Source organism: Genypterus blacodes, unplaced genomic scaffold (genome assembly GCF_046128005.1).
Source record: "Genypterus blacodes isolate CSIRO-AG114 ecotype Tasmania unplaced genomic scaffold, CSIRO-AGI_Gbla_v1 ptg000128l_1, whole genome shotgun sequence".
In the NCBI taxonomy this organism is placed as follows: Eukaryota; Metazoa; Chordata; class Actinopteri; order Ophidiiformes; family Ophidiidae; genus Genypterus; species Genypterus blacodes.
In genome coordinates, this window is record NW_027466930.1 from 255,353 (window position 1) to 280,683 (window position 25,331).

Sequence of the window (25,331 nt, forward strand, 5' to 3'; positions counted from 1 at the left end):
AACCTACAAAGGACACTTATTAAATGGAACTCCAGAGCAGTGAGAAGGGTTGATCTCCTTCCTTACTCTACTAATCTTCCTTCCTGTGTCTCTTGCAATTGTGAACCCAACTGATCAGAGTTTAAGGTATAGAACCCAAGGCAGCAGTAGGGGAAAGATGGGCGGGGGGGTGTTATGATTAGTAAAGATCAGACTCCCAAACCGCCCAATCCATGACAGGACATTTCATCATCTATAATAATTTCTCTGTGATCAGGAGCTGCAGACTGGGATTGATCACAGGGAATCCTGATTGTCAGTAAAGACTCCAGCGTGCACCATAACGTTTATTAACCCAGAGTGGCAAACAGATCATTCTATGAAATTAATTGGCCGCATCTAACACAAATCAGACGGAAGTGACTCACAGCTGCCTCAATAACACGGACCAAGTTAGTGGTTTGTAGTTGAAAACAGATAAACCTGTTGGTAACGTCCCTTCACTGTGGTGATGTCCCTGTAAACTGGGGTATGGTGTAAGATCTGTTCACTCATCACTTAAGCTCCACTCCAGTCTAATTAGCATAGAACAACAGCTCATTCAGCCAAAGTTCCCAAAAAACAGACAGCAAGGCATCTGCTGTGGACAAAGTTCTACATTTAGACTACATACAAACAAATAGTTGATAGTTGAGGAATCTGCACTGCTTCACTGCCGTGAGTAATGTCTGGCCACAGTTTGTTTTAGAAACGGTGCTATCAGATAGCAAATAGAAACATGAATAAAAGGATATGTATTCATTTTGAGAGCATTAAGAAGTAACCCACTCAGCCTGTTGTTACCATTGCTTTCCCAATGCATACCATGATAAAAGCCATGTTTGAGGCATTAGTTCTTTGAAAACACATTATGAGAAGTGAGTCATTTTCTTTCTTTCTTTTTCCCCACCTTGGGGAATAAAGAGACTAAAGGGGAGGGAGAGTGCCCATCACATCCCACAGAGAATGAACTGAGCCGCATATCATTACTCTCCTACTAAGGAGGACTTTGAGTAAAGGCAGTAACCTTGAATTACGTCTCTCCGATGTCTCCACTCACGCACGTCTGCAGTGAATACAGCCACCTAATTTTCTTTGCATGGCATATATATTGAATGATTAGGCTGCGGAAATTCAATAAGCCCTTCTTTGGGCCTGATACAATGCATGGGCTGGGCAGCGTAAGGTTGTCCTGAGCTAAATCAAAATTTTGCTCCATGATTTACAAAGGGAACCTTAGTCTTAACGGTACTGCTTGAAGCAAAAACCAGCCATGACAACCGATACATTCATATACTTACTATACTAGTATGCTACTGCCATCTGTTTTTCACTGATCCTACATCATAATGAGTTATGCTTCTTTCTCATTTCATCTCTTTCAGACAATGCTGAAGGACGAATCCTTGCTGCTCATACCAAATGTACTGAAGGTGTTTTTGGAGAATGGACAGATAAAGTCCTTTACATTTGATAGCCGAACCACTGTTAGGGTATGTTCTCATGACTTTTAGTTACTATTTAGAGCACCATGGATGACTGACTCCATATTTCCAAGCCCACATAATGTAAAAAAGTGATGAAAATACCATCACTTTACGATTTCACAATACCAATAATACGATTAATAAGGACAAGGGAACAACAAACTCAGAGTCAGAGATGTAATGTCTTTCTCCGTCAGGCCCTAGAACGACTCTGACATCTCCTAACAGACTCATTAAAACTCCTCTATTAGATTTTACAAATCTCTCCTGTGATCATTCATTGGAGATAGAGCGAACTAGTAAAGGAGAAACAGAGCGGCACTTTAAAGGAGAGATAGAGGAAGCTATCCCCCGTCAGCCTAATTAAATGGAATTGCAGCATAATAAGAAGCCCAAATCAATAAAAGAATGCCAGAGCTTAAATCAATGGCAAAATAGGATACCCTGTTGCATGCCTATTAGACAGTCAGTCAAATAAGGAAGTTTCTTGCAGTATTTTAGGATAGAATCTATAGCATTCTGTGAGCCCCTCGATTGATTCCTAGGCTGCATTTAATGCAAACTACATTAGACTACAATCTCACATTGCTAATATTAGTTTTTCGTGCACAGATGTTGCTAAGGTAAAATCATTAGGTCCACTCTTTGAGGGACTATATTTTCATACAGAGCAAACTATTTCTATTTGTAAGTTGTTTTTTTTAAACTCATTTTGGAACTTGAGCTGAAATAACATATCATTTTCTTCAGTTCTTCTTAAAAGAAATGACCTTAGGCATAGCCCAGGGTATAAAAGCATCCTACTGCAATGAAAGTCAGTGAAGACAGAAATTTGACAAAGTATTCTAGTATATACACATACAGAATATTCCATGCAGTAACCTAGGTTTCCTTCTCTCTCAATCCAGGATGTGATCTCATCCCTGCAGGACCGCCTCTCACTGCGCTACATTGAGCATTTTGCCTTGGTGCTGGAGGCCGGCGGTCTGGACCAGAATCAGAGGTTGCATTTGTTGCAAGAGAACCAACCTCTGACACATGTAAGAGACTGAAATCAAGAGAGTGAATATTAAACGTATCTAAATATTTTCTATTTCTACTGATGGATACGTTTTTGGAATGAGTAGTGTGAGGGCAGTGTTAGATATTCTTCTGACAGTCTACATCCAGATAGCTGTTTGTTGTTCACCAAAAGAAAATGAAACGAGAAATGTATGAGCAATGCCAAACATGTAGTCTGTTATCTAGCTGATATTTTGATATTCCCCTAGGTGGTGCATAGAACATATTTCCAAGGGATGAAGTGTTTGTTCCGCATCTGCTTCTTCCCCAAGGATCCTGCAGACTTGCTGAGAAGGGACCCTGCTGCATTTGAGTACCTCTATATACAGGTAAACTGTATTACTGTATTAACTGTAATAGATGTCATTCAGTCCAATTGGAGAGCTGTCTGCTTGGAGAGCAGTGAGTGCCGATGATTAGAAGCTCTCAAAAGTAATTTGTTTCATTCCAGTCTTTCGTTGAATTTTTTTATTTTTTTGCCCTTGCTTTCTTTATCTGATGTTGGAGGTGAGGTGTAAACACCACAGACAGGCTTAGACACAGGGGCCCTAAGGCTATTACAGTATCTCCACAAAGCATTGCCACATTACCTGGAGCTATCCAACATGAATGAAGATGCTGCCTCTAAAACTAATGACCTGAGATTACAACGGCTTACATCAAGAGGTCGTTTCCAAAAACTGAAATTTGGAAGTTGTGTTTCTAGTCGGCATTCCTGGTTAAATCCATCAAACTTTATGTTGGTTATGTTTCTTTCTTCATTTCATTTTATCCCAACGTCAGTTTGATTGATGTTAAAAATGGAGATAACCATTTTTGCAACTGAGTGATTCAAAGCAATGCTGATGTTACCGGGTGTCAGCAGGGCATAAAATGACACCCGCATTCCATCATGTCCCTACAGAGTCGCAATGATGTCATCAAGGAGCGCTTTGGCACGGACTGGAAATCCGACATCACATTACGATTGGCTGCGCTCCATATCTACATCACTGTGTCCTCAGCCAGGCCGAATCAGAAGATCTCTCTCAAGCATGTAGAGTGAGTCTACAACTAAATTAGCTTGACCTTATGCAAAATTACAAATATAATGTATTGCATTTATTTCATTAGCAATTCTGAGTAGCGTGTCAGCGAGCCCCACAATGCCGTTTGTTCATTAAATACTTTCTAAAAGGTTAATAATTAATTCCCATAATAATAAAACTGGAATTACTCAAGGATCATTTTCCCCAGGTCATTATAAGACAAAGAAATCCATTCTTTTGTGAAATTACATCTCCCTCTCAGTTTGCTCATTTAGTCTTCAAAACCTAAACCTAGCAACTAATTAGCTCCTGCCATCGCATCCACAGAGGCAGAACAGATCCATTATGCTTGTAATAGTTTTGACCATGCCAAGGAGAGCGCTGGTAGACAGTGTAAGCCAGGCTCAGTGTGTCTTCCTGGAGGAAGAAAAGGCTCCTTTTGTTATGCCAGTTTTGACATCTCCCCTCGATTGAACAGTCCAATGTTTTTTTCTTTCACATATACCTTTACCATCTGTCCTTTTACTCTCCATTACAGAAAAGAATGGGGCCTAGAGCCTTTTCTTCCCCTCACTTTGCTGCCAACAGTGAAGGAGAAGAATGTGTGCAAGAGCCTGTCTCAGTTGCTGAAGACTTATCAGCATCCACCACCATCAGGCAACAAGGTGCTGTCATAAGCTACACAGTTATTGTAACACATTTATTAACACTGTAAATCTTCAGGGACCATACGTTAAACTTGTAAAAGCTTGGGTCAAATAAAATGTCAACATCTTCCCTCCTACATTAGAGGAGATTTAAATTGATTGTTTTCTTTTACTATGTCTGCATGACATCAAGTCCTTTACCTTAGGATAAGCCCTTGATAGCTATAGCCTATAGGTTTGACAGTTGCATAAGAAGTTTAACAATAAACAATGTATGGTTCAACACTGCCCCCCGGAGGACATGGAGTGTATTGAATCAGTGTATTGTTTTTATCATTCTGTTGACAGGTTCCTCCGCTCCAAGGGAAGCTGCAATACATGCGTGTACTCAATGACCTCCCACCTTTTGGTGGCCTGTTGTTCCACACTGTTGGACTGGTAATTAATTTTGCACAGGAATACTATACATGTGCTTCTTTTATTTAATTTCTGCCCCATACATTTTTCTCACACTTTAACTGTGAGTGTATTTGCAGCAAGACACATAAGGATTGTTGCACATTTAAGAAAGAATAGTTTAAACAGTGGCCTTTAAAAGACATTCTGGATACGCATAGTGCAGGGTTTTTGTGAATACTCGGAACCCCTCTGTCTTTTACAGGATGAGAAGCAATCAGCTACAACACTCCTGGTGGGTCCTCGACATGGAATTAGTCATGTTATTGACCTGAAAAACAACCTCACAACAGTTTTGGCTGAGTTCAGCAGGGTTGCCAAGATCCAGCTCTACCGGGAGAGCCAAGGAGTGGCTCGAGTGGAGATGACCATTCATGAGGCCAAGGTATTTCAACATGCACACTATCATAACATCTCATCAAGACACAATTGCACAGCAATAAATGGCAAATGTGGACATTATATTTTCAATTCTTTGGTCATGACATTTACTTTTAATTCAAACCTTTCATGGCTTTATTCAACAATATTATTGTCAACATGTCAGTATTGAAAGAGCAGGCAATACTAATTGCCTGCCCCCTAAATAGTCTCCTAATTCCCATCCCTGCCACCCTCTGCAGCCCCTGGTCCTGCTGATGGAATGGCCCGATGCCAGTAACTTTGCATGCCTCATCTCTGGCTATTATAAGCTGTTTGTGGACCCTAAACGGACCATCTACTTCCGTGCTCCTGGTCAGTCTCAACTGACTAAGTCAGGTATGTCAGAAGTCACATTTTTAACTTGTAATGGACAGATGTGTATATACATGCTAAAATGCACACCATATGATAAACAGCAAATACAGAAACAAAAGAGAAAAATACATTTTTAAATTTTAAATTTAAGATTAAACATGTAGAGATGTGCAGGTATGTTTAACCCAGCATAGAAGATGAGCAACATCAGGCAAACTTCACTATATGTTTAGCATATGTTGATATTCACCTGCTTCTTCATTGATATTTGGACCAACTCCATTACCTGTAGTTATCAGGATATAATGGAAGTACCATCACATGGTGCCCTCTGCTGTCTCTCCTTTCATCTCCATTGTGACTCATTGGAATGGGACTATCCACATATCCTTTCTCCAAGATACAATATCATTGTGGAATTCCAGAGCCTTTTTCTGTGTTGCTGTAATTACAAACATTTTGTGTCGAAGCATGCACAGATCTGCTTCCATCTGCTTGCTCAACATGCAGTCCACCATAAAGAAGAACCATCATACTATCCCATCACATTCCACAAGAATACTCCAACATCCAAACAAACTTCAAGTTGAACATCCATCTGTGAAATACCAATCTCTCATGTGAGCACCAGCTGTCACCTCTGCTGCTTTCCTGTTTGGATCTTCTACATCTCCAGTAGCTCTTAACACCTCAAACTCTCCACTGCTCTGATAATTCTATCCTCAGATTACAGAAGTTCCCATGCCCATCCACGATCCGGGGCAGGAGGCATATCAAGTGGAGGAAGACGAGGAGACGAGAGGGAAAGCTCTCACAGGGAACCAGGGTCTTCAAGGGCCCTTGTTCCTACAGAGCCTCAGCATCTTGGCTTGTGTCATGTTCATCTTCGGGAACAACAGCAATTTCAGGAGCTGCAAACAATGGCTGAGGCTGAACTTGATATCAATGAGAACTTTGTTTCCCAAGAACCCCCAGGTCGGCCCCGCACCAAATCTGATCCCACCTTGCAGAGTACAGAGGAAATAGCTGAGGTTTCAGTAAACTCACCAGCGGAGAATACAAGTTTTAGAATTCGAGCTCAAACAGTGAGTCAGTCCCAGAAAGCATCTAGGTTCTTCTGTGACTCCTGCAAAGCCAGGTTCAAGGCAGAGGGTCTATCAATGGCAGTGAATTGTAGTGGGAGCTCAGGAAAACACTGCTCCAATTCGTGTGCATCCCGAGATGGAGGTGCAGTTGACCTTATGGCATTACCTCCACCAGGGAATGAAGAGGAAGAGGCCGAGGATGGGGGAGAGAAGCTGCAACCACCACCTCCTGCTATTGCTGCCCCACCACCTGGGTTCAGGGACAACAGCTCAGATGAGGACGACTCTAAGAGAGGAAGAAAAGCTCGACTAAGTGCCAACCCAGGGGCCACATCTGGAAAACTGGCCCAAGCCAAGGGAGATGTGCCTGTGACACTGATTGACAATGTGACAACAAGAACAGTGCGAGATCATGCTCAGGAGCTTGATGATGCTCTCGTGTCCACCTTACAGGCATTAGAGGCTTTGGCAGCTTCTGAAGACTATCCGCATCACCCTCAACAGCCAACACAGACCGCAGGTTAAAATCTGAGTCATGCCGCAGCCCACATTTCACTCGCAGTATAAACAGTAGTATTAATTATGTGTGTGAGAGAGTGAAAGAAAGAGGGTGAGAGAGACATTAATCAACTAATCATCATAGCCTGAACAAAGAAAATCAATGACTATTTGAATTGTTTAATGGAAAAACAAGAGGTTCTACATGTATTCAAAAGACACTTCAGTTGTACCACACAAGCTTGTCAATAGCAGGGGAAAATGCTGTGTTTTTAAATTAAAGTAGAGGCATGTACAGTTTTTCCCATTAACTCCAAATTAAACCCTTAAACCTTGTCCCCATAATTCTTGTTCAATGGAACTCATTCTGGAACTTAGCATCACATATGATTCATAATGTTTTTCAGGAGACTCACGTTAGCAACATCTGGAACATTCACTGAGTAGATCGTTCAGTACATCATGATTTAGCAGGCAAAAATTTAAAGAGACTGAAAACAAAACTTTTCATGCCCACACAAAGGGACCGTCTCTGGGTTAGGACAGGCACTTCCCCCCTTGCCATGTGCTACAGCTCTACTCAGTGGCCAATCTGAATTATGGTCTTTAATACAGATAATCTGGATTTATCATCTTAATTATCATTTATTTCTGTTTGTAGCAATGATTGATATTTTAAACCCATCAAAAGGGTGATCAAAAGCCCAGTACGGGCTTAAGTGGTTAATTGAAAGCTTGTATGTCTGTCTGTGTGAGTGTGTACATATATTTGAAGTATTGTGTGCTTTGTGATCAAGTTCAATCCAGCCCAGATGCAAATACTTTGGTCAATAATCACAGTTAAAAAAATAGTAATATGATTAGAATTCATTTTTATATTATTAATGTTTTGTTGATTCTTGATCACTAATGGTATGCTGTGTTCTCTTCCTACCCAGGCCTGATTGTCTTAGCTGCAATTACACCTGAGTCATCACTGGACTCAGGCCATGAGACCAACTCCTCTGAACTGACAGATGTATCTGAGATGGTGTCTGCCATGAAGCAGAATCAGAACCAAGCGTACCTGCTGGCTCACCACATCAACAAGGAACGTATCCTCTGCAGACGGGACTTTCCCCTGGCTATCCCTGGCTGCACTGCAAAGACCATAGGAACTGGGGCCTTCACTGTGGGTCAGATTCGTGCTGGCTGCCCACCTAAGCAAGTGATCCTCAGCAAGACAGTTCCCTTTAAAGTCAGCCCCAGCCAAGACACAGCAAAACTCAGTGTTGTGGCAGAACAGGGGGGAAATAAAAAAACTCGAACAGAGTTAGAACAAAAGGCAGACATAACAAAACCAGAGTCCACCAAAGCAAAAAGCCAAGATCCCCCTTCTAAATCACCATATGAACATAAAACATCAGATCCATCACCTACAGCCCAAGTCAGCAAAGGTCAGAAGATATCTCAATTCTCTGGGGAGACCATGAGCCCAAATCTTTCTGTGGGTGTAAAGGCGAAAACAACATCACCTCTTAATACAGATCCTAACAAAAAAGCCTTACCTATCCTCTTGCCTGTGGACAGAACTGCTTCTGCCAAAATTTCCCCCACTGACATGTGCCACGATGCCAAGACTGCCTGTAGTGAGACCATGAAGCCTTCAAGCTCAACAGAACTTCTGCCAATTGATGACCTTTTCTGCACATGCCCAGTGCAGCAAGAGCCTGGACCTCAACTAAGACTAAAAGACCCACAGGTTCAGAAGGTGGTAGTGTTTCAATCCTCCTCCCCAACAGATGATGAGCGTCTTCGGGCTAAGGGCCTCCAACTCACTAACAGCAAAGAAAGTGCAGTGAAATTAGGAGCAGAACCTACTTTGGCTAAACCCAGTCCTCAAGTACAAACTAAGTATTCCCCTGGTCTGCCTATTAAATCGGAGAGAAAGGAAGCAACTGAGAGCAGGACTGAGAGTTCCCAGGCCAAATCACATCCTGAGACACAGAAATGCCCCTTAAAATCATTACCCATTTTGGATGATCCTACAACTGCTAGCACCTATGTAGAGAAGGTCTCCACTCTCCCAACTAGGGACTCGAAGCTAAAGCAGGGCAGTAGTAAAGTGAAATCCCAGCGCAGTGCCCCTTTCTTGAGCTTTAGAAACCTTCTTTCAGCTACGTTCCCCGCTAGAATGCGAAGAGAAACAGATGAACGACGAGCTCAGTTGCAAAAAGTCCGCCAGTATGAGCTGGAATTCTTAGAGGAGCTCCTTAAGCCCAAATCATCCCAAGGAGAGTTTCTGCCCCAGGGATCCTCACCTGTGCCATCAGGTACCCCTTGTGCCTGTCAGCTCCGCACCAGTCCTGTCCTGAAGGCCCCAGGTATCTCAAGGGAGCAGAGACGCAGCTGTGACTGTAAGAGAATGTGTAGAGGCATGCGTCTACCTGACACACCAGTTGGATCAACAGCAGAAACACAGCACAGGGGCAGAGAGAGGACTATCTCTAAGACCCCTCCAGCAGTTTCCAAAGCTGCTCACACCCAAGGTTCTACAAGGAGACCCCAGACCTTAGAGATCAAAACCACACGAATACGTTCTACCAGCCTCGAGTCCAGAGAGCCAAAAGGCGAGCACATCTCCTGCTTGCCCACCTGTACTTCCCAGACAGATTGCACTGGAGCACCACAGTTTGAGAAGATCCAGAGGCGATACAGCATTGGCGAACTGGATAACAGCAGTAGCACACCTGTATATGCTGAGGTCAAGCCCAAAGCCAAGAGCCTAGAGAAGGAGATGGAGAGAGTGAGAGCCACAGGACTGAGGCTACCAACCCCAGTAGAGCCGGTCCACTCTCAGACAGAGGGAAAGGGGAAAAAGGGTGTGTTCTTCATTCAGGGAGAGGAGTTACTACATGAAAACAAAGAGGACACGGCGGAAGTGCTGCTGACCCTGCCTAGTGAAGACAGTGATGACAGGGATAAATGCTGCTCGTTCTGTTTCTGCTACAGGAAGTGTGAGGCAGCAGATGAAAGCAGTGAGAAGGATGAGCTCTCATACTCCATACCCCTTCAGGTCCTTCCAGGCATGGAGCTAGATTCGCATACCTTTCCAGTAGTAAGCAAAACTCTCCAGGTTCTCAATGCAGAGGACTGCAGCGGGGAGGAAGAGGAGGAGGAAGAGGAGGAACCACAGACACAGGAGATTGACTTAAGAGCGTGTGGTACATTGGAAGGGAGCCTGGCAAGAGTACAGAGCCTACAGGGGAAGACTTTCAGCTTGCCTGATGGTTTCTTAAACGCTCAACTTGATGCTAATGAATTGCTTGCTATCCTGCGTCAGTGCGCTAACAGCCCACAAGCAGAAGGTGAGCCTCGTCTTCAGCCCTCACGGATTGCAGAGTATAAACAGGAGCTGGCAGTGAGGTTCAAAGAATTCAGAGCTGCATGTCGACGAGTGGCAAGTGTTGAAAAGAGCCCAACTCGTATGCTTGCCGTTGTCACGGCCAGCTTTCAAGTATTATGTGACCTAACTCAGACCTTCATCAAATTGGTCAGAGGTGTTCGTTCAGAATCACAAAGGCAGCAGCTGTTGAGAAAAGTTGAGGAAGTAGCTATCAACTACACTTTGCTTCTGCGTGCAGCTGAGGAATCAATGGGACACTCAAGCAGCCTGCCGACAAAGACAGTGAGTCCTCAAGTTTGCTCCACCACCAATAACATGAGCTCACTCACCCGACCCATTAAAACTCTACCTGCCCAGTAAAGACATCTACCAGGGAAAACAGTTGTGAATGTGGGTGGCTCTATCCATATTCATTATTTATTTATTGTTTATATTTTTTTTACAAGAAATGCAATGAATCATCCTCAGTTTAAAAAAAAATAAAAAAATTTGCAATGCAGCTGTTCCATCCATGTTTACAGGCCATGAGGTAGCCCAGTGGATCTTGTTTTGAAATGTGATACATCAAAATAATGCACAATGGAGCGATATCCCTATAACAGACTGGGTGATACATGGCTATCCACCTCACGTTAATATTCACAATATTCAGAAATTACTATGATATACTATTTTCTATGTAACATATATTTGAGTTGTGTCCTCTTAAGTAATAATATATAAAAGTTTGTGAAGAAAAGGGTGAAGAGTATATTTGAAATGTATTAAGAGAAATATAAAGATTATTATAAATCGGAGGAAATAAATATGCTGTGGGCAAATATACTACAGGGATCGCGTCAAATAGTGACTTCTGTAAATTGCGTAGTCCAAAGCATTGGTTGGTTAGATGGTGATGTGTTTGTTTGTTGAATTTTCTAACTGTTGTAATGCAAAATTGAGATCTCTGTTGGCTACGTTGACCTGTCTGGTGTGCTGAAACTACTTAAAATGACAGTGTTGGAAAATGAAAACTGCGGAAAGACAAGTATCATTAAACAATATTGACTGAGTCCCACTCTCTCACTGATAGAACATAGTGCAGGTATAGAACATACCTGCTCAGGGCAGACAATGTAGCAGAGACCCAAGTCACAGTCTTATCCACTGTACAGTAATGAGTGTTGTTACCTCACTCAGCTGTCATCACATAAGGAATACCCACAAATGCACACATAATATTTTACATGAGCACTGATCCACAGCTCAATTGTTAATCTCACTTGTGAAACATAGTTTTTAATAGAAATCCACTTTCAAGTGAGTAATCGTATCTATAGAATTTTGCAGAGCCTCCAAAGTTAGCTCTGAAAATTGAAATATATTGTTTAATGTTTTGTAATTCACTCTGCTGCTGGAAAAAAATCACTTGCGTCAGTTGCAACAGTTTTATGTGGCTCATCTCAAAAATGAGGCTTTACTGTTTCAAATTATCCTTTTTTTTAATTCAAGTTTTCAGAAACAGTATAACAAATTTGCTTTTTATGTGCTGTTATACATTGTGCAATCTAGCAAATATATAAGAACCACACAAAGTAGTTTTCTATGTATTTTAATAAAACTAACATCTGTTTCCTGTCTGAAATCTTCTTTGTGTCTCATCCTCTTGTCATAACTGAAACTAAATCATTAGAAGGTCCATATGTATGTATGTTACATTCGCTGTTAAAAGAAAGTGTTCTGAAACCCTGTTGATAGTTGGGTGCTACAAATCGTGAAATCCAATATTGCTGGTGCTTTCAGAAAGTTCATGGCAACCTGAAAATTGAGTTCTGATACACTGATAAGCCTTAAAAAAGATGTGGTCTATACATCAGTAGAATTTGCGCTGTAGCACTGTACAGTGTATAGACAAACAAATGTAAACAAGGGATTTGGCTACTGGGTCTCAAGATGAAATATTAGAATATTGAATGTCATGCTGTGGACAGCTGTAAATGAACTTACCATTAATCAAAACCTGACAAATTCAACATAAAATCTTTACACATGTTGGTTGTATAATGACAATTTTCCATGTGTGTTGTTTAACAAAATATAGTTAGAAATAGATATACAGTCATGTCTTAGTACTGCTGTAAATTTGAGCCACGGACATGTTTTTAAACCAAACAAATTAATTTGTATTGTTTAACTTTTAATAGGCTTGCACATGGTTCTACACAAAATAAATCTTTTTCATTTTATACAGCAGGGTTTTCCGCCAATAAAAAGGGAAAACCAGGGTTCCACTTTGTTGTACTTCCGTTTCCCTGGTTTCAAAATACAATGACAATGTTTACAGGCACTTCTCTTTTAACAGTGTTATCGTGACATCTCCCATAACCATATGCAGTGTTTTCTTGTTCACTATACTGCATGTTTCCACTTACAGTACCTGATGGACATTCAGAGAGACAAACTTTGACTATAAAGGGGAAGTAACATTTTGAGGGTGATGACTGTTGTACATATCATTTTCCAGTTCTAAAGCAGACTGATCATGCCAAATGAAAGGCCATCATGTAATGTTTTGCAGATTTTCTTCAATGTGGGAATATATTATTATACACTGGAAATGTAAATATCTAATAAAAGTAATAAATACTTTTAAAATATTAAATACTTGTAACATTAAGATTTATCCAAATTCTTCAATATTTTGTAAAAGAAGAGAAAAGATGAAACATGTCTGTAAGGTCATTATTTATAGTAGTAATGTAACATAGCGACTAATAGGGAAACATATATTTTAAAATATATACAATGAGTATAAAGCATGGGACGTGTTTATTTTTATAAACAAAACATCGGGCAATGTTCTCTCATCAGCACTTGAACATTTAACATTATGTTAAACATCTTCTGTGGTTGTCATTGTCGAGTTGCTTTGCCAACTTGTGTGGATTTGTCTGTTTCATTCACACGATGAGCCTATCGTGGCTTAATCCATTGTTTCTTTATGTGCACCTATTCATTCCTGTCTTTATTTACTGTCAATGATCTTGTCGTCACTGTGGTCTTTTGTCTGTGTACAAAGTAACTCATGTTTTAAGAGCAATAAAGTATATTGAAGATAAACTTTTTCAGAGAATTTGGCAATGACCCTGCATGCGGTAAACTAGAAATCATAAGTTATCATAAGGTGTCAGCTAGAATGGCATCAAACATATAATGTAATGTGAAAGCTTATCATCTGGAAGCATTCTGCCTTCCTGGTGCCAGCAGCTTCTCACTGTTTTGGCCTCTAACTTTGTAATTCTTTTGTAAAAAACATTAAAAGCTAAATGTGTTTGTGCTACTGGCATTTAGGTTTTATTCATTTAAGTATGCAACATTTTTATGGATTATGTTCAGTCTTGGCGAGCATTTCAAAAGCAGATCAAAGCTGAGCCAACAACCAGAGCCCCTTTACCAAATTACTGCCATTGCGGCAAAGATACTTCAGCAAACTATCCGGCAAAAATCACTTGGTCTTAAGAGTTCATTAACATCATACATTCATAATTCACACCAGTCAAATATCTCTAAGACAACATTATGTTACTGCTAAAACTTGTGCTTACCTCATTCAAACACAGTCATGACTGAATTGTATGTTGTCTCTGTGGTCTGCAGAGGACATCCGGCCCTTGGGGATCAGACCTGCAAACAGAGGCTTCATCAGACTGAGTGACTTTACCTTTTATCTTATCATGTACTATTCTAAAGGCAAAAACATAAGGTAAATGCAAAATCATGGTTTGTTCTGCTACCTTTCCACCTGCAATATAGTCATTTGGTCGTCTTTACAACTGGGTACGATTATATCATAACACTGAGCCTGTTGGTTGTAAGTCCTGGTGGCACCATTGTCATTTGTCGGTAGTTGGGTGAAAAGTAGCGGCAAACCAAAGAGGAGCCAGACTTTAATTTGGAAGGAAACACACCAAAACTGTTTACAAGTCATAGTTACGCACGACATCATCAAACTTCGCAGTAGCGACAAACGAACGCCGCCTTTCACTTCGTACGGACAGTCAGTAACCGCCTTATTTTCATTTTGAAGTACTTTTAATTTGAATTAGTATTGGGGTCCCCGTTCCGGCCCCATGTCCGGTATGACGCCATGACGCAGAGGGCGTAAGCGAAAACGTGCGCGGCACCAAAGAGGAAGAGAGTCGCACGCGCTGTGTGAGCCATAATGGTGGATAGGTAGGGAAACACACTTAGCTTCGGCAGGGGTAGAATATCAACAGTTGCTCCGTTTCCAGCGGTTCTCTCAACCGTTTCCACTCTCTTTCTACTCAACAGCCGCTGCCAGCTCTGACTGAACGACGCTCTGGACCGGCCCAAAATGCCTAACATCAAAATATTTAGCGGTAGCTCCCATCCGGACCTGTCTCAGAAAATAGCCGACCGCCTGGGTCTGGAGCTGGGGAAGGTTGTTACGAAGAAATTCAGCAACCAGGAAACATGGTGGGTGGTTATGCTGCTATGGCTAATGACGGCGAAGAACTACCGGGCAGATGTCCGTGTGATGTAACGGTTTAGCTGCGTTTATTTAATTAGAAACGTGGTGTATATTTTTTTTTTTTCTTGCCGCGCAGTGTTTTGGGAAACTTGGTGTCCACGCGTGGCAGGCAGCGCGTGCTAACTGTAGCCGGTCCATTCATGTTGATCAGCTAACTAACAACACCTCCTTACCTGCCGTGATAGATGTTATATACGGTGTAAAATGTTTGCTTTCTGATTCCGTTTCTTTATTTGACCCACATTGTTATCATCCCCGGTCAGAAACATTGTTTGTCTTATCTGTCCCCTGAGTGTCACGTGTGTTAGCACAGTGTGAAACTAAGTGTTTGTCTTGTCACCTCTGACCCGTGACAGCGTGGAGATTGGAGAGAGTGTACGTGGGGAGGACGTCTACATTGTGCAGAGTGGCTGCGGGGAGATCAATGATAATCTGATGGAGTTGTTGATCATGATCAACGCTTGTAAAATCGCCTCCGCCTCCAGGGTGACGGCTGTCATCCCCTGCTTCCCCTATGCCCGACAAGACAAGAAGGACAAGGTGGGGGTGAGGGATATCTGTCTAATTACTTCTGTCATGCCATTTGCCACCTTGCATCATCACTGACCAGAAGCCTGCAGCCATGTCCACCAACAGCCACTTGACGAGGCACATACTTTTATTTTGGTCCCCTTTTATTTGTCCAAAATGCTTTGCTGAATGTATAGCGTTTGTTTCGTTTGCATCCATTTCTTGTCAGTATGCAGTCATTTGCTCTCATTCCATTTCATGCATGACAAATGTTTGCAGATCAAAATCTCTCATTTGGAAGCTCTCTTGTTATAGACTTGGTGTTTCTAACTAATTGGCTGTTGTGTACATTGCTGATGTGTTAACAAAGGTCATATTCACTCCCAAGTAAAATAAAAAATGAGTCATAGCCAAAATACTATTATAAATGTGAGACAATTAGTCAGAAGTACTTTGTTCAGTAGTGTTCTTCACGGTTAACCCAGTATGATTTGACAATATCATAGCTCACAGTTTGAAGTTATTTTTAGCTACAAGCAATGCCTGCCTTATCTAACTCCATGTGACTGAAGCTGAATCTATTTTTATTGCAGAGTCGTGCTCCCATCTCTGCCAAGCTGGTGGCCAACATGTTGTCGGTGTCTGGCGCTGACCACATCATCACTATGGACTTACACGCCTCACAAATCCAGGTGAGCAACACATAAACACAACACAGGGCCAAAATAGTGTGTTTCACTGTGTTCCTGATAAGATGCCATGTAATGCCTATTTTTAGAGGCTTACAGTAGAAACCTCACGTCATCCTTCTAGCCGTGACTCACAGTTCATGTTGTTGCATTTTGTTTTTCAGGGATTCTTTGATATCCCAGTTGACAACCTGTATGCAGAGCCTGCTGTGTTGAAGTGGATCAAAGAGAACATCCCCGAGTGGAAAAACTGCATCATTGTCTCACCTGACGCAGGGGGAGCAAAGAGGTATGTCAGGGGTGCTTGCCATAGGTGTTCTACCCTTGAGCAGGACTTGCCTGTCCAGTACCTCCTCTGGACTCTTCTTTGGATTCAAATTTGTATTTGTTTTGGTAATCTCCAGTGGAGATGCAAATAGAGGTGTAGAGTTACACTGTAATTCACGTCTCCTAGTTTCCTGCTCTTACCTGCAGACATTACACTTCCCCCCCTGCAGGGTCACCTCTATAGCAGACAGGCTGAATGTGGACTTTGCCCTCATCCACAAAGAGAGGAAAAAGGCAAATGAAGTGGACCGCATGGTTCTTGTCGGGGATGTGACGGATCGTGTTGCCATTCTAGTGGATGACATGGCTGACACCTGTGGAACAGTCTGCCACGCTGCTGACAAGTAAGCATCCAGCTCGCATGGAGAACATGCTGACAACCTGACAGTGAGAGAAAGAGATCAGACTACAGGCAGCGAGCTCTTGTGGCTGCCATGGTCTGCAGCAGGAAATCATTATTGGATTATTTAGAAAGCTTTTTCCAGCATTCATCTCGTCAAGCAGACTGAGGAGGCTTTAAATACACTATACCATTTCTCTTCTCCATTAGATTAATTTCCGCTGGTGCCACGAAGGTGTACGCCATTCTGACCCACGGCATCTTCTCCGGCCCAGCCATCTCCCGCATCAACAACGCCTGCTTTGAAGCTGTGGTGGTGACCAATACCATCCCCCAGGAGGAGAAGATAAAACATTGCCCCAAGATACAGGTCAGGAATCTGAATTTGAATTAAATACTGAAAATATGTTTTCATTGGCATTTCTTCAGCAATTGTGTTTTTTTTTTTTAATGAATCAATCATGTGGCATATAAAACATCATGACTGAATAAATGCTACAGATCAGTTCCTCTTATTTATTGGCATTATGAGACTCATAGTTCTGGATAAGCACTTGTAATAAGCATCCACGTTCTAAATACAAATCACAAAGGACCTCACCTGTTTGTAATAGTGGTGGTACTTATTTAAAATTTCGGACTCATTTCCGTGGTGTTTGTGTGTTGTCATCTTAACATGGTTCCCTCTTCTCTGCCTCCAGGTCATTGACATCTCCATCATCCTGGCAGAGGCCATCCGCAGAACTCACAACGGCGAGTCTGTGTCGTACCTGTTCAGCCACGTCCCCTTGTAACAAACGGCGTCCTCCACCAACCCCATGTGCTGTTACACCAAATAAGAGAAAAGGGAACGTCCCTACCCAAACACAGCCATTAGCAAAGATGTTCTGCTAACTAACAGTGAAGAAGTGAATGAACCGTCATGTCCGTTACTAATGCTGACCCCACTCACTTGATCCCACCCCTCCCTCCCCGAGCCCTTACATCAGGGCCACCAAAGCAATCTCAAGCTACAACTTCAGGCCAGCTTATTTATTGTACGTGGATAAATTATGTCTTTATCCTCTCTGTACTTAATCTCCATTTCATAACGTAAAGATGCAGAGTTTCTCCTGACCATTGCACCTGACCTTGGGAGTAAGTTGAATGTTACCGTATAAGAGCTCATAATTATCCCTGGCAGGTTCCGGTGGTCAGGAGAAGCGTCCGGCCCATCAAGCTGTTACAATGCTCTGCTACAAATGCGCATTCTTGTGTTAGTTTTGTCATTTTTGCTCTTTGATGTAATGCTGTTTTGAAAGATTGATTTGCAATGAAGTGAATGTTTGATTTAGTTTACAGTGCCACTGAAGCTCCACTCAACCTGGAGCGCCTCGACCCCCCCCCCTCCCCATGTTTGTGTATTTGTGGATGAAGACCATTGATGCGTCTTTTAATATGAAATATGTTACAGGCATTTATTTTTTATCGTTTGAGGTGCCCTTGTTGAGTTGGGGTCGCACAGTATCCAGAGTTTGCTCTTTAAGCTTTGAGGATAAAGATCTGGTTTGTAAAGAGAAGCTGTTGGGTTTTTAGCACGTGGGTTCTCTGCAGGCTGGAGCTTCCTTCAGAAATGTTCACCTGCTGTTTTTCTTTCTTCTTTTTTGTCTTTTGTACGCCTGGAAGAAGGATTTGTCATATTAATGTGCGTATCCCACACCTTTGTGTTTACGCTTTCTGTAGGATGAATCTGCCATTTAAGATGGAAGATGTGTTCTTAATAAAAATTAAACATGCTTGAAATCTTACATTGGGTATTTGTTTTCTGTGAGTTAGAAATGATGCATTATTTACTGTTTTTATCAAAATGAAGAGTTTCAGTTAAGTGTTATTAGTATACTGTTCTGATGAAGTTATTTATGGTAATTTCGCCTGTAGATTTTTAATTCAAAAATACAAAACGGCAGATTTTAGTTTCCTCCAATTTTGTGTCACAGATTTTCAGTTTATGTGTCAGATTGAGGAAGAATCGTCCAGCTTCCCCTGCTTGACTTAACGGTAATAAAGGACCAATCAGCGCGCACGGCACCGCACACGTGGTGTCACAAATCTCACCAGCGCTCCCTGTGAGCGGCGCGGCCTCTCGGTTCATCACTCTGCCTCCTTATCTTGACGTCCTGTAATCATCTTAGCGGCACAGCTCTTCGCCGCATCTTGCTTCGCGCTCTGATCGATCAGACTGGGCAAGGTGGCGAGACTGGGACTGGAAAACAACGCGCGGTTTTTTATTTGACGGAAACGAATGGATGCTCGGGACTGTCACCTCCCATCCATGGCAGGCTCACAATGAACGATGGGAGATGACATCAAAGTGGACACCAGGCCGAACGTCTTATTCTTCTTGTTGCTTCCTGCCATCAGCTGACCGTTAAAGTAAGCGCTTCCTTCATTACGGATTCATGTTTGTGGCTGCAACCAGTAATGCAGATTATTGTTCATTTGTAAATATGCAGCGATGCAATCTAACCCTATTTTTCTATTGTGCATGCATAGTTCTTAAACAAACGGTTAAAGAAACAAGTAAAATTCACATATACATAATATAACAAATCTCTTGTAATCATCAAATGCACACAGACCATCATCATCATCATTTATCCCTATGGAAAGAAAATCCCACAATGCATGAAACTTCTTCTTCATTCTTCAGCATAATATAACATTTTAATGTGCTATGAGCGCAAATAGTTGCGTAGTCCTGACTGATATATGACTTTATTTTTCTCATCCCAAGGATGGGGCGGAGTCCTGAACATAATCAAGAGGAAGAGGGCCCAAGAGACCCAGTGGTTCGTTTCCAAAGCTACTTGAGTGGAGGCACCTCCAGCTTGCTGTCCACCACTATTGTCTTCCCTGTATATAAGACTGTCTTTCGGCAACAACTCCACAACACTCCACTTCCCCAGGCAGTGCAGCAGCTATGTAAGGAAGGACCTGTGAAGCTTTACAGGGGCTTGGCCCCACCCTTGCTGATGAGGTCACTGAATGGGACGTTGCTGTTTGGCCTGCAGGACACCCTCCTCCATCAACTGTCTCTGTCATCTCCCAGTGTTATCCCTGCTTCTGCCCTCCCTGCTGTGGCTGGAATGGGAGCAGGTGTGGTTGAGGCTGTGGTCTTCACTCCTTTCGAGCGTGTACAGAATGTGTTGCAAAATGATATGAATGACCGAAAGCTGCCCACTTTGAAGAGTGTTCTTTTAAAGCTCAGGGCAGAGACGCTGAGCTCTGGGTATTACAAAGCCTTCCTACCCATCATGGCCCGCAATGCCTTCGGCAGCTGCCTCTACTTTGGTTTGAAGGGACCGATGTGTGCTGCGGTGGAGGGACAGGGGTTGTCCCCGACAGCATCCTCCTTCGCCTCAGGGACACTGACCTCTATGGCCATCAGCTTTTCTCTGTACCCGCTGTCTGTGCTAATTGCTAACATGCAAGCAAGGGTAGGTGGGGAGGCGAAAGGGGTCATGGCTTCTTGGAGGATGCTGTGGGACACTCGGCAGCGTAGCATACGTCTGTTGTACCGAGGGGGCTCCCTGGTTATACTTAGATCCTGTATCACATGGGGGATTACCACTGCTCTCTATGACAGGCAGGCGAGACGCTCAGGCTGAATACAAACAGGGAATATCTATAGTGTTATACAATTACATTCATTTAGTTTGACCATTTCACTCAAGTAAGAAATGTCTCTTCATCCAGCAAACTGTGCCGTTATTTTCACCTTTTGGTGCTTGGCCATAACAATTTTGTAAAGTCGAATCTAATGGCCCAAGATAGTTTGAGAGGTAAAAGTAGTAATCAGGTGCTCGTATATCAAAGGTGCCTTGTGTCATTTTGAGGTGCATACAGGAAATAGACACATGTTCAAGTTGCCTAGTCATGATGTTGTTTTGGTTTACTGTCTGAAATATTAAATGTATAGGAATGAAAGGAATAAATGTTAATAAAAGTGAATTATTCATATTTAAAAGATCATATTATATCTGTTTCAACTGTGAAAGAAAGATTGTCGCATGTCATGTCAGACTTCTGTTGGCTCCACACAGCATGCATTTACCTCAAAGTGCATCAATAAAGAGAAACTGTGTATATTATCAGCATTTGTGGTTTGCTTTTCGTGACGTCATTCTGAGGTCAGCCTTCTGTCATACCATGTTCCGGCCACCAGAAAGCGCTATTGTAATTGTAGAAACTGGGGGCTACCTGCATGAGCTTTTTAAGTATGTGGGTTGTGCGTTCTACAGCAGCTCAGAGACTCAATCGATCAATCAAATATGCATCAATTGGAAACAAATCATTCAACCTATTCTATTTCACAAACAAAGCCTGATAAAGCCAAAAAACAAGCTTAATATAATAATGTTTGAAGGGGAAATCCAGAAGTACAAAGCCTGACCTATTATAACTCTCCCCCAAAGGTGAGGAGCCAATGAGAGTGAGACCATGTTTGCGTGTGAAGGGCGTGTGTTCTCTATTTAAACCGCTGGTTTTGCGTGAACGGCACACATCTTACCTGACAGGAACATTCTCACCACGCACCACTGCATCAGGTAAAGTCAATTATTCTAACTCACTTTTTTGTTGCAACAGGATCATCTGCTCTCTGTTCCCTCTCTGCTGCATTTCCCTTTGCATTGTTAAAGCTGCATGGTCTTTAAGTGAGGGCAGTATGTGCAGACACTGTTGATTATCCAACTAGTGCAACTTTAGATTGCTCCGTTGCAATCGCTGTGATGTTCTGAGCACATTGTGAAGACTAAGGGCTATATGTGCGTCTCCTAGGGAAAAAGTTTAAACATTTCCTGAAACCTTTCTCCTTTCAGTAGTAATGGTGTTGTTTACCTCTCAAATATAGCCTACAAACCTCCCAGTAAGAGATTTTATGAGCAAAGTGTAGCAAAAACAATATGTTTCTCTCCCAGAATCTAAGCCCAGTGCAACAGTACAATGTAATATGACACCATCGAGATTGCAGTTATTTGTTCTCTCATTGTGGGAAGGTGGGTAATAGGTGCTGTGGGTGTTTTGTGTGACTGGATTACATAATTCTTGAAGTTCACGCCCTACTGTTTGGTAGCATAGGTGGGGCTTCATTTTTTTACTTGTATGGGCATGCACTCAGTGGTGAAATGCAATTGCTATCTGGTTTACACCTTTTCACGCAATTGTCCATTGATCAAGAAAAATACCTATTTTATTTGAATTGATATTTTACACTCTCTCTCTCTCTCTCTCTCCATTAGCAATCATCCAAAATGGCAGACAAAGACAAGGTCAATGAGGAATTGAATAACTTTAAAAGGAATAGTCTGAAGAAAACCATACCACAGGTCAATAACCACCTTCCAACCAAGGAAGGTATGTATTGTAAATGGAAAAGGAAGGTTCTCTTCACTATCTCAGCCATGCTTGATATGAGTTTTGCATGTTGCCTAATTCCCAACAACCTGACATGATCATTTAATGCAGATTTTTCTCACACATGCAATATTCACAAGTATCATTCACAAGTTATGTAATTCTTGCTGGGTAAAACACTCCTGGCTTTGAGGTACAGGTATCAGGTACCACTGCCACACACAAGCCTGGGTGGTACTGCTTGTGCATTCGGGGAGTTAGTTTTGTCTAAATTTTTTCTCAGAGGAGCCAGAGGCGGGATGTTATAGTCTATTACGCTCTAGTTTGACTTTCATAAGATGTAATTGCTGAGCCCGCAATTTCTGCAATCTTTATTCTCCATCTATTTCTAGATCTTTTGATTTTGCCTCACAAGCCAAATCCTGACTATTGTTTTGTTTTCCTGCTCCCTGCAAACTAACTGTTAGACATTCTACTTAAATCATCTGCAGTGCAACTAGCAGACAGCTGATGCTCCTAGGGAGAAACTGTGTGAAGACTTTGCCTGTAGCAGAGAAGAATCTGTCACGGCAGCTGCTTCAACACTACATAGTCAAATCTAGCTAACATCCGTATTTAACACTGATGCGTGAGGGCACATCAGAAATCATTGTTTGACATGCTTAAGGATTTATACACCCAGAGCTAAGATATTCTTGGTCATCTCCCACGCCAAATAAACATTTACTTAAATAGAGTAAATAGACTACTTGCAATAAAAGCTTTGTGAGTTATTGTTTGTTGGACTTTTTTGAACAACAATGAGTATGTTTCTCTTTTTCCATCACAGATCTCATTGAAGCGAGGAAGGCTGAAGCAGAAGAGAAGAAGTGCTCCAAGTGAGAGGCGCGGCCTACAACGTCTCCTACAATTCTGCTATGTTACCTTCTGTTCCTCAACTATTCTGTCCATCTTCTCGGCTTCTTTCAGTTTTCCATGCCATGATGTCATTAGAGAGGTGTTTGATTGGATGCTTTATGGGAAAATCAGATTATTGTCCCAAGAAAAATTATTTCAACGGATGAATTTGAATTGTTTTTTCATGCTCTCTATAAAGGGCTGATCAACACAACACTGGGTTCAAAACAAAGGGAAAGCAGAAATATTTGTTTTCATGAGATCATACTGCATTGTTGACCACGACATATGTTTGCCTATAAATGGAACCATTTGGGAAATGTTCCAAAAAAAGATATTTTTGATTTTATCAAAAAATAAATAAACATGTAAAAATGTTCAATGTGTGTATGTATTTTCTGTCATTTTGTATTAAGTGTTAGAATTATGTCAGAGGTCTTGGAGGTGCCCCTGGTTAGACTGACCATGAGATGAAAGCACAACAAATCACATCACATCCTCCCATGTAATGTCATATAGGTCCTATAATGTCACATATATATTCATTTCACTACAAATGAACAATGCAGCTTAAGACAATACAGGGTAATGATAACAAAGTGGAAAACAAGGCCTGGGTCGTGATCGGGGGTCCCACCAATATAATAACCGCTACCACCCATAATCAATCATGACAGACACATTACATATTATAGAGGACCCTCTCTTATTTGGGGGTGCCTTATTTATTTATTCATTGTTTGTGGAATAAAGATTTTGTGGATAAAAAAGTTTAGTAAAACAGACTGGGCAGAATGGCTGTTATGTAATTCATGACAAGACCTACGAGCCAGTCAACCTTGAATGACAAACAAAAATCTAATTATTTGCCTTCAAGTCATCATCGTGACAGACTATCCGTGTTTTCCTAAAGGTAGAGGCCCAGGCAAAACTGGTTATTTGATAAATGTTTGCCCAACAGGGTGGACATTGTTAAAATTTAGAAATGATGCACAAAAAGCTGCAAACAAACTAAGATTGTACTGCTGACTTCAGCTTAATGTGGATCATTGCAATACTACGCACAAAATAGATTGACAACAGGCCTATACTTGCTTAGGGAAAGGGAGTGCATCAGCTGCAGGTGTGACACATACCTGTGTGTCTATAAAATATGATTTGTTTTGGAAAAGTTGATGTCTAGATTAAGGCTCCTTGGGGCAGGGACCTCACATTTACTGTGCTGCACAAGCATATGAGGAGTGAATGTGTTCCGATACATCTTTTCAATATGAACATGCCTTGTTGTGCTGATGTTGGGAATGTGACTGTGTATCTCATAGATCAATGATATTCTCTTCCTGAAGTGATTTCTCAAGAGGAGGCAGGTTGTGTTTTTCCACTACAGACCAGTTCAAACGTGCAAATTTACCAGCATGCAAGCACATGAGCCCAAATACCTCATCTGAGGAGACTACCTGGGGCTTTCAATTCCCAAGAATTGCAAGCATGTCAAGTCAAAAATTTGATCTCCTATTTCATATTCCAGTTCCCCTTATAAAGCCAGTCATCGATTTTTGTCAGTAAAAAGAACATTTTGTTTTTAAGGTGATGATTATTTATATGAATCCTAAAGCACGGAAGCAATTGGTGCTGTTTTTTTCTCTAGGGTGTATCGCGTTCAGACACGTCTGTGCAACACAAATGTATAGGTGCTGCACGGAAGCAAGGTCACATGAGGACACGGAAAAGAGAAACCTATTCAAAACCAGACGGCAGTACTATTCTGAATGCATTACATTCAGTAACTTAATATACAAAATGTAATTTATAATATAGCATTGCCTTTTTACAGTTCAGCTGCTCTTAGTGTCTAAACTAAGTTTTAGGAACAACACGCTATCTCTTTGAACAACACGCTATCTCTTTGTCAACAGTGTAACATGAGCACATTATATTCCTTTCTTGCAAAACAAGTTAGGCCGGAACATTTTGTTTCATCACTGCTGTATGTTCAGCTCATAAACCAAAGATATTATGAGACTTATACCTGAACGTGCATTGTGCATTTTGCCAAATTTATGCCCACATGCTGCCCGTGAACATGATAATAAAGACAAATATGAGAATATGGATTGCCACATACAGTAAATTCAACACTGTAGAATGTTAGTTTTGTTTTAGTCATACATTTACACTTTTTGCATCCTCTGGCTTTTCTCTATATTACATTTTCTCCCACAGTGTGAACCACCTGTAT

The 25,331-nt window shown here is 41.7% G+C and overlaps 3 protein-coding genes and 1 long non-coding RNA gene across 6 annotated transcripts; all 4 read left to right on the forward strand.

Annotated features, from left to right (window-relative positions):
• The first annotated feature begins 1,403 nt into the window (after positions 1–1,403).
• On the forward strand, positions 1,404–10,773 carry frmpd3 (FERM and PDZ domain containing 3). Its single transcript, XM_076162832.1, has 10 exons — positions 1,404–1,511; positions 2,414–2,545; positions 2,777–2,896; positions 3,472–3,608; positions 4,134–4,260; positions 4,591–4,680; positions 4,904–5,083; positions 5,322–5,457; positions 6,163–7,041; positions 7,958–10,773. Exons 1-10 carry the CDS (start codon positions 1,407–1,409, stop codon positions 10,762–10,764), a joined length of 4,713 nt encoding a protein of 1,570 aa, XP_076018947.1. The 5' UTR covers positions 1,404–1,406; the 3' UTR covers positions 10,765–10,773.
• A 3,798-nt stretch (positions 10,774–14,571) lies between these two features.
• Positions 14,572–18,588, forward strand: prps1b (phosphoribosyl pyrophosphate synthetase 1B). 2 transcript variants are annotated; one of them, XM_076162844.1, is made up of 7 exons: positions 14,572–14,880; positions 15,292–15,481; positions 16,039–16,137; positions 16,299–16,423; positions 16,632–16,805; positions 17,012–17,171; positions 17,503–18,588. In XM_076162844.1, exons 1-7 carry the CDS (start codon positions 14,759–14,761, stop codon positions 17,593–17,595), a joined length of 963 nt encoding a protein of 320 aa, XP_076018959.1. In that variant the 5' UTR covers positions 14,572–14,758; the 3' UTR covers positions 17,596–18,588. The 2 variants fall into 2 exon arrangements, with proteins under 2 accessions (XP_076018959.1, XP_076018960.1); XM_076162845.1 differs by having other exon boundaries at positions 15,292–15,475.
• Positions 18,589–18,965: 377 nt separating this feature from the next.
• Positions 18,966–20,755, forward strand: LOC143010498 (solute carrier family 25 member 53-like). Its single transcript, XM_076162842.1, has 2 exons — positions 18,966–19,213; positions 19,575–20,755. Exon 2 carries the CDS (start codon positions 19,576–19,578, stop codon positions 20,446–20,448), a length of 873 nt encoding a protein of 290 aa, XP_076018957.1. The 5' UTR covers positions 18,966–19,213; position 19,575; the 3' UTR covers positions 20,449–20,755.
• Positions 20,756–21,022: 267 nt separating this feature from the next.
• On the forward strand, positions 21,023–23,474 carry LOC143010517 (uncharacterized). Of its 2 annotated transcripts, XR_012964804.1 has the most exons (4): positions 21,023–21,057; positions 21,256–21,387; positions 22,081–22,195; positions 23,025–23,474. It is a non-coding gene; the product is annotated as an uncharacterized LOC143010517 (long non-coding RNA). The 2 variants fall into 2 exon arrangements; XR_012964803.1 differs by lacking the exon at positions 21,023–21,057 and having other exon boundaries at positions 21,241–21,387.
• The last annotated feature ends 1,857 nt before the right edge of the window (positions 23,475–25,331 follow it).

What these genes read in the sequence shown, in the direction of transcription:
- frmpd3 (XM_076162832.1), top strand. Translation starts at nt 1,407, where the DNA reads ATGCTGAAGGACGAATCCTTGCTGCTCATACCAAATGTACTGAAGGTG. An exon ending in ATAGCCGAACCACTGTTAGG is followed by an intron (nt 1,512 to 2,413) that starts GTATGTTCTCAT and finishes CTCTCAATCCAG; the next exon opens with GATGTGATCTCATCCCTGCA. An exon ending in ACAGCCAACACAGACCGCAG is followed by an intron (nt 7,042 to 7,957) that starts GTTAAAATCTGA and finishes CTTCCTACCCAG; the next exon opens with GCCTGATTGTCTTAGCTGCA.
- prps1b (XM_076162844.1), top strand. Translation starts at nt 14,759, where the DNA reads ATGCCTAACATCAAAATATTTAGCGGTAGCTCCCATCCGGACCTGTCT. An exon ending in TACACGCCTCACAAATCCAG is followed by an intron (nt 16,138 to 16,298) that starts GTGAGCAACACA and finishes TTTGTTTTTCAG; the next exon opens with GGATTCTTTGATATCCCAGT. An exon ending in AACATTGCCCCAAGATACAG is followed by an intron (nt 17,172 to 17,502) that starts GTCAGGAATCTG and finishes CTCTGCCTCCAG; the next exon opens with GTCATTGACATCTCCATCAT.
- LOC143010498 (XM_076162842.1), top strand. Translation starts at nt 19,576, where the DNA reads ATGGGGCGGAGTCCTGAACATAATCAAGAGGAAGAGGGCCCAAGAGAC.